Source organism: Gossypium hirsutum, chromosome D09 (genome assembly GCF_007990345.1).
Source record: "Gossypium hirsutum isolate 1008001.06 chromosome D09, Gossypium_hirsutum_v2.1, whole genome shotgun sequence".
NCBI classification, from domain to species: domain Eukaryota; kingdom Viridiplantae; phylum Streptophyta; class Magnoliopsida; order Malvales; family Malvaceae; genus Gossypium; species Gossypium hirsutum.
Genome location: NC_053445.1, coordinates 36,235,505 through 36,247,311, shown reverse-complemented (window position 1 = coordinate 36,247,311; position 11,807 = coordinate 36,235,505). Strand labels below are relative to the sequence as shown.

Below are 11,807 nucleotides of genomic sequence, written 5' to 3'. Positions count from 1 at the left end.
TACGGGATATGGATTCTTTTTAAAACCAAAATAAATGAATATTCATTTCAAAAACATAAAAATGAGATTCAAATAACGATCAAATGGCATTTATTCTTGATTTCGAGGATTTAAGGCATTATATCCTAGCTTACAGGACATAATCCTTCTTTCTCGATTGACTTGAAATAAACCCTTTTCATGAAAATTAATTTAGTAATGCCTTAATACAAAAAGGGATCGTATTTTAAGTTCTCTTCAAAATTTCAATTCTCGACACTAAGACATCAAGTAATCAACTAGGTACTAATTTTGGGCGTCACGAGGGTGCTAATCCTTCCTCGTGCGTAACCGACTCCCGAACCTATTTTCTAAATTTTGTAGAATAAAAAATTATTGTTTTAGTAAATCAAACTATTTATTAAAACGATCAAATTACGAGATGATCCGATCACACCTCATAAAAAGGATTGTTGGCGACCCCATTTTCATTTGTTTCAAAATAAAAGTTGATTTCAAAAAGGTTTCGACAATTATTATAGTAGAATTGAAATTTTAAAAATTTAAAAGTAGAGATTAAGGTTGACAAAATGAGAGTATAAGGATTAAATCTGTATTTTATGTATATTACAGGGAATAATAGCAAAATTAAAAAAGAAAAAAGGAAGGCAAAAAAGTGTGGGACCCTGGAGGATCCACTTCAACCTCACTTAAATCCAAAGACAAAAACGCAACTCTAATGGCGTCAAAAAGCTCAAACCACAAAAGAATACTCCTTCCCTCACTCCCTTGACTGTCCACCTCCCAGATATTTGCAATCTAATTTTTTTATTTATACATAAAATCTGGGTTTTCAGATTGAACTTAAAAACTCATTTGAATTCAATCAAAACCTGTAAATTTGAATACCCAATTCACCATTTCTGTTTTAGGAATGGCGGAGGATGAAACTGGAGATCGAAGGGGGATGAGCGATGATTACTCATCAGAAGATGAAGGGACCGAGGATTACAGAAGAGGAGGGTACCATGCGGTGCGAATTGGTGACACTTTTAGAAATGGTTGCTATGTGGTTCAAAGCAAGCTTGGTTGGGGTCACTTCTCCACCGTTTGGCTCGCTTGGGATACTCTAAGATCGGTATTCCCCCTCCCCCTCTTCTTTTTAATAGCCTGTTTTTTTTTTCTTTTTAACTTTGATTTCTCCTATGGGATAGAGAAAGAGTTAGGGAAAGTTTAGACGCCTTGTGAGTTAGTTTTAATTGGTAATCATTAATAGGGTGAGCCAAAATTTTGGAATATTTTCATTTTCTGTTCCAGTAAAAGGGGATGATTTTCATTTTCTCATGTAATATTATATCTGGGTGTATTAACTATTAAGAACAATGGCCCTGGACCTGCTTGATTATTCAGTTCACTGCTTGTAATGATTGATTCTGGGTGGAATTGTTATAAGTTGTAATTTAAAAAAGAAAAAAGAAAACAATGAAAGGAGTTATTGTAAGGGATGCTGGAATCTGCATTGCTTTTGGTTAATTGAAGGGTTTTATTTCTGCAGCTAAAGTTATGAAGAGTCCAAGATTTGCACCACAGTTTGAGCTTCAAATGCCCTTCATTTGCCAATCAGAGATAATTTTCTCTGTTTTCAGATACTTTTTTTTTTGTCAGAGCATTGTTATAATGATTCTTGTCGATGTGCTTTTATGTTTTTATTCGATAGATTGCCTTTTCTTTTTTGTTGAAGACGATCAACCATTGCCATTCTTTTTTCTTTTTTTTTTTTTTATGGTTCAACTCTTTAACCACACAGGAATTTATTGTTTGTAGCGTTATGTAGCTTTGAAGATTCAGAAGAGCGCTCAGCACTACACCGAGGCAGCAATGGATGAGATAAAGATCCTCAAACAGATAGCTGAGGGAGATCGAGATGATAAAAAGTGTGTCGTGAAGCTCTTGGATCATTTTAAGCATTCAGGGCCTAATGGGCAACATATGTGTATGGTTTTTGAGTATTTAGGGGATAATCTTTTGACCCTTATTCAGTATAGTGATTACCGAGGAGTTCCTCTTCACATGGTTAAAGAGATTTGTCGACATATCTTAGTCGGTCTCAATTATTTGCACAGTGAACTTTCAATCATTCATACTGATTTGAAGCCGGAGAATGTGTTGCTATTGTCAATGATTGACCCATCAAGAGATCCTACCAAATCTAGTGCTTCTCTTATCCTTCCAACTGGAAAGAATAAGGTTGTCTCGGAGACTGTTGTCTCAAAAGAAATTAAGAGTTCGAATGGAGATTTGACCAGAAATCAGAAAAAGAAGATTCGGAAGAAGGCTAAGAAGGCAGCTCAGGGTTGTGTAGGAAAGGAAGTGTCTGAGGAGAATGAGAGAGATTCAAATATTAATGATATGGAAGACACTAATGCTAATGCTAAACCAAATGAAAATTTGGGTGAAGAACGGGCTCATCGTTCTCTGGTTAAAGATGAGACAAAGAGTGATGGAATTAACAATGGTAACCAAGGGAAGGAGCGGCGCCGAAGGGGGAGTCGTGCAACAAGAAAAAAACTGTTAGCAGAAGTTGATCTTAAGTGCAAATTGGTTGATTTTGGCAATGCTTGTTGGACGTATAAAAAATTTACAAATGATATTCAAACCAGGCAGTATAGATGTCCCGAGGTTATCCTTGGATCCAAATACTCAATTTCAGCAGACTTATGGTCTTTTGCATGTATCTGTTTTGAGCTTGCTACTGGTGATGTTCTTTTTGATCCTCATAGTGGTGAAAACTATGATCGAGATGAGGTATGCAGAAACCCTTCCGACTACATAATTGATGTCCCTCTTTGTCACGTGATGATCATGCATTTGAATTAATTTTATCTTCTTTTGTAGAATATTTGTACCTTATTGACCTGACCTGTACCACCCTAATGCACTGTAAATAAGGACATATAGAGGAGTAAATGAGAACTGATAGAAATTTATTTGGCAAGAACATGTAATCTATATCTTTTCACTTAGATTCTTTTAGCAGCTATAATTTTGTAACAAATGAGGTTTTATTATACTTGTTTAGCTTCTACTTTTATGAGGTTAACTATAATAATGCAACCGATATCAGCATCATGTCTATGTAACTAGGGTTCATGCATAAGTAATCGTGTGCTTTTAGAGAAGAATTTAGTTCTTGTTTTCCTACTTCGAGTCTTCTTCTTTGTCCAACACTTGTAAAAAGTAAAACAAGAAACGTGAACCTGATGGGCTTCTCTCATTTGAAGTTGTTTTATGGACGTTTGTAAATGACAATTAGAAGTGTCGGGTTATTCTTTGTTCCAAAAAGTTATTCTTTTTGGTTTCAAGTTTCCCGTGGCCTTATACGCACCAAATTAGGTTTGGTTGTATTTTATATTTGAAGTAATCCTACAACCATTAATGATGTGACTGCTTACTTATTTCCTATTTGTGCAGTGGTGAAAATCATAAAGAAATTCTTAGAAATAGAAAGACCACCATAAACTGAGATGAGCCCCACCTATCCTTCATGATTTTTTTTTCCTTCAATATTGTTATTATTTAATTCTGTAGACAGCCAGACACTCTCTTTATGGCCTTTGACATATGTTTCTCATTTCTAGGATCACTTGGCATTGATGATGGAGCTTCTTGGAATAATGCCACGCAAGGTAAGACCGTTGCACCTTCCTATCTGAAAGAAGCATGTTTTACCTTGGTCCACCTTTTGTCAATAAAAGTACCATGGACGCCCTTGTACTAGGAGTCGGATTGCATTTTGTTTCTCTACTAAAAAATGAGCAAATTAGTCCTTGTATGTTATATTAAAGAGCAAATTAGTCATTCTGTAAAGAATTTCATCCGTTTCTACTATTAAAAATTGGTCTCTATACCTCAACATGAGGTACAAGTGGTGCACCACATATAACTGTTTGATTATTCCATCAGTCACAATAGTTTTTAGTTGTAGAAATAGATGAAATTTTTAACAAAAATGATATGTTTGCTCTTTGATCTAATGTACAGGAGCTAATTTGCTCATTTTTTGAGTAAAGGGGGTAAATGCAATCCGACTCTTAATACAAGGGCCTCTATGGTACTTTTACCCCTTTTGTCCTATTTTTTGGTTTATTGGTATATGTGTTGTTTGAAGGGTACAATGTTAATCTCGGCTGCTTTACACTGTTAGACAATATACTTTGTGTATAATTCTCATCGATTTAGCGTCTTAACATATTTTCTTCAGATTGCATTAGGTGGGCATTATTCCCGAGACTTTTTCAACAGATATGGAGATTTGAGGCATATCCGCAGGTTACGTTTTTGGCCTCTCAATAAGGTGCTTATGGAGAAGTATAATTTCAGCGAGCAAGATGCTAAAGACATGGCGGACTTCCTCATTCCAATACTTGATTTTGCCCCTGAAAAGAGACCCACAGCAGCTCAATGCCTGAACCATCCGTGGATCAGTTCTGGTCCTCAGCAGCTACAACTTTCCACAACTGCTCCCAAACAGTACGGAGATGATGGTACATCTAAAAGGGAAAGGAAAGAGAAGGATGACAGGGAGGCCATGGAAGCTGGAGTAGGGAATATAGAAATTGATGGAGGATCTTCTAAGCCATTGAAAGAAACACTTCCAAAGTTGAACTAACACTTTCCCCGAACAGTTTTAATCGGATGGTAAATTCTTTCTTCCTCGTATTGCATCGCCAAAAGGCTACATGTATTGTTCATGGGCAATTCTCTGCAAGTACTACAGTTTTTCTTCGGTTCTGTCAACATCCATACTATACCATTCAAAGCGATAGGGCTTTTCAGGTGTCAGCACCAGTTTTGAAAGAGCCATTTAGAGCATGTGTTCAAATTTCAGGGTTACATCTTGCTAGCAAAGACTCTCAATGGTGGATGGATCCCCCCCCCTACATACTCAGTTTCCATTGTGTCTAATGTATTCATGCATCAAACATCTATATCAATCTCTGTTTTGAAAATGATTTGTGTAAAAAGCATTGGAAATGTTGCAGTTCTGATATTTCCTAAAATCCAAAATGGAATGCTATTGCAATTTGGGTTTCATTCATTCCCTAGTTAAATAGTTTGATATGTCATTGATTGAAAAAAAACAGGGGTTAAATGGTTAATCATATAGAGCCCAATATACCACTACAAAATAAAACTGCTAACATTGAACTAATCAGCATCTCACTAGTCCCGAAAATTTCAGTCTAATTTTCACGAAATAAATCTATAAAATAAAATAAGCCCCATAATCTGCATTTATGATATTGTCGAAGTGAGTGTCAAATGTAATATAAATCTGATACAAAAATACTTTATATTTTAAAGATTTGTCTTATATCTTGTCTTATTGATGCATGTGAAACACATGGCACTTTGGAAATAATAGAAAAGAAAAAAAGAATTCAATTCATTTATTTCAAACAAATAAATTTAGTTGTGGAATTGCCAGCCTTTTCATGGAGAACAAAATTGAGCACTACAGTTCTCTCTCATCATTGTCTGCATGCTAAAAACGCATTACAGTTGAAAGGGGGTCCAATAGAACGGTCACTACGCAGCTACATGGAAGTACAATTATTTTGAGATCTGCCTAAACAAATTTCTTGTGTATATACATATATTATATATATATCCTGTTATTTACCTATCAGTATAGTAATAATAGTAATAATGATGGCAATCATTCATGCACTTTGGTAACACCATTATAGGATCTCATAAAAGCTTGCCCCTACTTGTTTGGGGACAACAAGCTTTGCTTTCCAATTCACCTGTTAGACACACACACACAAAAGAAAAGATCAGCTTCAAACATATGGCATTGCAACTTGATATCAAAGATTTGAGAGTTTAAATACCAGAAAGGAATCATAAGCCACATAAACTCTCTGTAACCACAGTCTACACTAACTCGGTTGAACAAAGGTAAAAAGGAGGGGGAAAAGATAAAAAAAGATGGATATTAGGGACAGTGCAGGGCCTATCCTATTTGTTTGGCTTTTCACTAATATTTTCCTTTGCCATCTCTTTAGGTTGCGAAATTAGTTCTTTTTAAGTTTATACAATACTTACCTTTACTAAATCACAGTATTTTCCTTCTCCTGAGGTATGAATACATGAGAAAAAATATCACTGTAGCACCGAAGATAATCCCGGCTGTGGTTATCCAGAAGGCAAACTGCACCATGTTAACAATGTAAGTCAGAATGGCTAGATGATAATATCACTTCACGACTAAGCGGTACGGAAATACTGAATATTCAAACTTTTAGTACAAACATACCACACGTTCTTCCAGATAGGACCTCAAGTTCATGCCGAATATACCTAAAAGCAGGAAATATAATCTTTAGATTCTTGACATGGATGCTGATGATTGCCACTAAAATTCTTGAAGAAACATTTTGATGGTCAATGGTACAAATGATTTCAAGAATGTACTCAAGAACAAATTTATGCCATACACGCCACAAATCATAGACAAGAGTACATACATCTACGAGAGTCATATGCATTATACTTTTCTGTTTTTGTTTTTTTTCCTTTTCCTTTCAACTTAATTCTGAACTCAAGCAATTTCTCTAGATCCAAGGTCCAAGAATAAATCCATGAACTAGCTAGAACTAGAGAACCAAGTTACAATTTTATTTGTCACGTGATGATTAAGCATCCTAAAGAATCGTGATTTGTCTCATGTAATTTTTACAATTTCTAAGCTGGATAAGCCAAGGCAATTCTTACAACCAGGTATCAGGAAATAATTAACCATGTTCGTGTTTTAGTTGGCACTTAGCAATGCACTAATACCTTCATGAACTGAATCACAAGAATCTAAGCAACTCATTATTATAAAATCATGTTTATAAAACCATTATTATGTTAAGGAATTCCTGCATATGATCAAATAGAGGCTTGGCTTCTATTTGCTTGTTTGTGGAAGGACAAACCTGAAACTAGAGCACCGACTCCTATACAAAATGCCCCAACCTGAAGAAGTAATTCCACTCTGCCTACCTCAAGTCTCCGGGAGCTGATTAAATAGTTAAACAACATTTCGTTAGTTAAAGGAGTGTGGATTCAGATGCAAGAAGGAAAGATACCAGAAATGAATCTGAAAACACAAATTATCAAAATCATATATAAGGGGAGCATGGGATTTTGGAGGATAAATATTAGCAACACCCAATCGAAATGGTGATGCTGACAACAAAAAGTAAATCAAACTTCATCAAGACCTTAGGTTGACTGCCATAGAATCTTCCATTTCTTTTGCAGAATCAAGAAGCCTTTCTGCCTGACCATGGCAAGATTCACATCTGCAAAACGCAACAAGACTTTATAATCGGTTATTGCTCTTGAAAATAAAACATGGCTACAAAGCACAAACAAATAACTAGAGTAGTTTCAACAAGACAAAATCCTTTATGCCTACTGGAAATGCAAAAAACAGTTGGCAACTTCAAAGAAATTGTAATCATTCCTTTACGTTAAACCAAACCTCAATTTAAATTGTACTTATCTAGTTAATGTCTTGTTCATATATCATAAAGATCTGTGGACACTTAAAATGCTCTTGCACTCCTACTTGAAGACTATCAAAAATAGTAAAATGAAGAAAACAAATAATAATCCGATTTTATGCACCAGCTACATACTAAACATGCACCATAAATGGAACAAAGGAAAAAACCTTTGAAGATAATTTTCCAAAAGCATCTCAATCTCTTCCACTTGTTCTGCAAAATGACCGAATTGAACCAATTAGAACTCTTATTAAAAGAACTGATAACTCAGATTAATGAGCACAGTACACCTTCAGCAATCAGCTTTCCTGAAGGTAAAGAACTTTCCACATCATCATTTTCCCTTTTAAGAGTAGAACGCCTTCCCATAATACATATTCGACGTATTTCATCCTGATCTTCCAAAAGATCAAGCAGCATTTGTCTAAGAGCACCTGCTTTTGAACCCAATTCAACCTTGCATGATAAAATGAAAAGAAAAAAAGATAATAATCAGAGGACAGTGTTTAACTATTTGTTGTTAAGCAACTCAACAAGATTCTTTAAAGTCAATATACCAAAGTCTGCTTGCTAATACGAAGTTGCTCCAATATGTCACCAGTTAATTTGTTAGGAAACATCTTAAGTAGAGCTTGAACCTATGCAAATGGAACAGCACTAATCATGAATAAGCAGATTCATAAGATATCACAATTATCAAATAATGACAGTAAAAAATACAAGGCAATCAAAGGTAAAAAATTTAGAAGTCCAGAAGGGAGAGATTTTGCATTATACGCATCCAGACAATGGAAATTAAAATCAAATAACATAATCAAGCATCAGTCATGGCAATTTTAAGTTCTTAATTAATCACAGTGAAAATATTAAATTGTTCAGGTACATATCTAGGGAAACATATATTTTAATTTTATCAAAAGATTTATAACTTGTAAAAGAACAATTCCACAATATTAAGATGACCTAAGGAAATAACTAATTCTTTGAGAGATGCTTAGAGTACATGGTAAGAACCCAAAGTAAGACTTGAAAATGAGCAAGCCAAGCATCACATAAATGAAGCCCAAGCTAAATAGCAATAGCCTTTTCAAGCTTATAATTATTACAAGCTAGGTGCAATTGTCTTGCAACAGCAATAACAAGCTTCTGCTCAATTATTCTGAAAAAGAAAAATAATTTTTTTTATATGAAATACGGACAATTCCTCAAGGATTTAGGTTTTCAGTAGGAATGAAACAAAAGGCTAAATAAAAGAATATGACATACATATCTCATATCATCTAAATGAGCCTATAAATCAGTAGTCTGAAAATTAACAATCAAGACTTTCTCACTAGCATAAAAACAAGCTTAAATGTTAGATACCCTCGTTGCTTAAACTTGGCTTCTTTAGCAAAATGACTAAATGTCGAGCTGACTAATCAAAGATAAACCAGCATTTTCAAGTTGATCGATAGAAACTTGGTTCATTTGCAGCCATTTGTGGAATAAGATAATCAGCAACACCAAGAGTGAAACAAAAATGGTTACATAGGCATACTTCTCAAATGTTTTTAACAGTAAATTTTGACTAGAAGACGAATGGGTTTTCCGAGCAAGTGTCTAAGAGACACGAGAGGGAAGACATGTAAATAAATGGCAAAAAGACGTGGAAATACTGCCTATAAGAATTGCTACAAGTAGAATTTATTTCCTATTGTGGAGCCACTTAAACCTTGAAAATCAGTTAAAAGCATTTTCTGCTGAAATTGCTTGCAACAGCTGTAGCAAATGAGGAAACTAGTGGTGTGCAGCTTCAGGAATTTGACAATTCACCATAAAGCTTGTAAAAGAGAAAAGGGAAATCAAAACAACAAACAAACAAAAAATGCACTCACTATGTCCACATACTCACACGAGGTTCTAAATTCATTAGTTTCCGTTCCCAACGCTGTATCCATGAAAGTAATGCTGCTTCAACAACCTGCAAGTAACACAACTAGAGACTCTTAAGAAGATCGGATGTTTAAGATTATAGCTTCCACCAAGAGAACAACATGAATGACTCTTGTACATCAGCATCTCAAAGCAAGTATCCTGAGTTTGACACAAACCTCAAGCTCGAATGGCATACACTGTGCTCCATTCATGTTATTCAGTCGAGGCAATAATGTGTCAGTAAAAGCTTTTCCTCCTTTACTATAAATAATCAACACATGCAACAAGCATCATTATCAGTTCACAGTAAATCAAGATGAATTGATAGTAAAGATGAAAATAATGAGATAACAATGAAAACATATATTTGCACAGATGCAGGAGAGATCTACCTATTATAATTGAATATAAGAACACGGTCTTTCATAGCCATTGCTCGTAATGATCCCAGATTAAGTAGAATGGCATGCTCACGTACCTATAGTGATTAGCGTGGAAGAGGGAAAAATGAGTTTGCAAACACAGGATACTAAAGAAACACACCGATACTCAAATTTAAGCGATGGCAACCAAGCATGAACAAATAAAGAACTATCATGGAATATAACGACACAAGGGTCTATTACCAAAAGAGATGGTGCTGTTTTTGTCAAAAATAATGATGGATCAACACTGCGGATATCTCTTGGACGAACGCCTAAGAAGAAAATTACATTAATCCACTACATATATATATGTATGTACACAAAACCATAGCTTTATTTCTTTATGGAATTAAAGCTTAACACACAAGTAACAACTACGAAAAGAAATCTCAAAATTACATTACCACTTGATTTCAATAATTGACGTCGGCTTATCTTCCTTTTAGATGATACTCCACTTGACTTCACCTCTACCACCTTTAGAGATAGACAACAAACACAATATTAAACACGGGAAATAAAATTATAAACCATTCAAAAATAGTATAAAGGTTGAAAAGAAAAGGAAGCCAGACTCGGAATGCAATTACAAAGAAAACTAAGAACAAAAAAAGCAAATTAGCAGCTAGAAAATTGTTTAGGAATAAATAAGCCCTAAAACGTTATTCGCACAAAATATCATCACACATAATTGTATGCAACAGATAATGCTCCAGTTTTCTCGCTCAAACTATCTTAATATCTATTCCAAAAAGCCTAAGAAATTCTATTTTACTCCCAAAAAGTAAGGAATAGTGAAAACCTCATAAACAGGTTCACGAATTCCAAGCAAGAAGGAATCACTCTGCCGTTGCTGCACCTTCGGATCTTCCCTCCCTCCATCATCATCACCATCATCATCACCGGCCAATGTTTCCGATTCTCTCAAACGATCTTCCTCCGTTGACGATGATCTAGCGAAGCACTTGAACTTCTTAAAAGACGGTCTCACTAGAGGCGGAAGTGGAGGAACTCCGCTCTTTTGAAGCGAAATCGTAGAAGCATTTCGCCATCGAGAGCGGAAGAGAAGATAATGTACGAACGGAGACGGAGATTTAACAGAAAATTGGAGTGTATTTGGATAAGAGGAAGGAGGAGGAGTGGGAGTTGACGCCATTGTAAAGGTTTCTCATAGGAGAATAGAATCTGATTTTTGCTTCGAAACAACGAATCGATGTTTTTAACTTTTAATTTTTTAACTGAATTTTCCCTTCGTTATCTTTTTTAAGCAAAAAAAAAATTGAAGAAATACCGTTAATATTTGTGGCTTAGGATTTAAGATTCCTAAGCCTCTTATTTTCCATTTTGAGATTTAGTAATTTTTCAAAATATTTTTGGTGGTTAAAAAGAAAAAAGGACTTGGAAGTGGAACTCCCACTGGCTCGCGCGTTCTGGTTTTGTGTTCTATTTCAATGGCTTAATTCATTAAACGTCCTAAAACTATTACTATATTTTAATTTGGTCCCTAAACTTTAAAATATTGTATCGTTTAAATGCTAACTTGAATATGGCATTGAGCGTTTTTAAACAAGTTAATCAAATTTTAAATAGATATATAATTATTGTATTAACAGTTTGAATCTATTTCATTAAGAAAAGAAATAATAATCTTTTTAAATTTTAATGATATTTTTTTTGGATAAACTGTCAAAATAGTCACTTTTGTTTGTCTCAAGTTACATTTTAGTCACTTATGTTTGAAATGTTACGTTTTAGTCATTTACGTTATCGTATTGTAACATTTTAGTCACTGAGCTGTTAATTGTCGTTAACGGTGTAACAGTAAGCTGACGTGATACGTTAAATCATTATTTCAGACAAAAATTTTAGGTTAAATTATACAATTGGTCCCCATTTTTTTTTCATTTTGAACAATTTAATTTTT

At 34.6% G+C, this 11,807-nt stretch overlaps 2 protein-coding genes across 3 annotated transcripts; one reads left to right on the top strand and one right to left on the bottom strand.

Annotated features, from left to right (window-relative positions):
* Positions 1 to 713: 713 nt before the first annotated feature.
* Positions 714 to 5,073, top strand: LOC121220843 (SRSF protein kinase 2). 2 transcript variants are annotated; one of them, XM_041100494.1, is made up of 4 exons: positions 714 to 1,117; positions 1,804 to 2,784; positions 3,618 to 3,665; positions 4,241 to 5,073. In XM_041100494.1, exons 1-4 carry the CDS (start codon positions 914 to 916, stop codon positions 4,646 to 4,648), a joined length of 1,641 nt encoding a protein of 546 aa, XP_040956428.1. In that variant the 5' UTR covers positions 714 to 913; the 3' UTR covers positions 4,649 to 5,073. The 2 variants fall into 2 exon arrangements, with proteins under 2 accessions (XP_040956428.1, XP_040956429.1); XM_041100495.1 differs by having other exon boundaries at positions 980 to 1,117; positions 1,814 to 2,784.
* A 335-nt stretch (positions 5,074 to 5,408) lies between these two features.
* LOC121220844 (magnesium transporter MRS2-11, chloroplastic) lies at positions 5,409 to 11,189 on the bottom strand. The gene is made up of 14 exons (XM_041100496.1): positions 10,686 to 11,189; positions 10,288 to 10,360; positions 10,085 to 10,155; positions 9,851 to 9,936; positions 9,635 to 9,719; positions 9,436 to 9,504; positions 8,099 to 8,179; positions 7,832 to 7,997; positions 7,709 to 7,754; positions 7,254 to 7,334; positions 6,966 to 7,048; positions 6,302 to 6,345; positions 6,091 to 6,196; positions 5,409 to 5,789 (listed from the first exon to the last, which is right to left on the bottom strand). Exons 1-13 carry the CDS (start codon positions 11,037 to 11,039, stop codon positions 6,101 to 6,103), a joined length of 1,335 nt encoding a protein of 444 aa, XP_040956430.1. The 5' UTR covers positions 11,040 to 11,189; the 3' UTR covers positions 5,409 to 5,789; positions 6,091 to 6,100.
* Between the last annotated feature and the right edge of the window lie 618 nt (positions 11,190 to 11,807).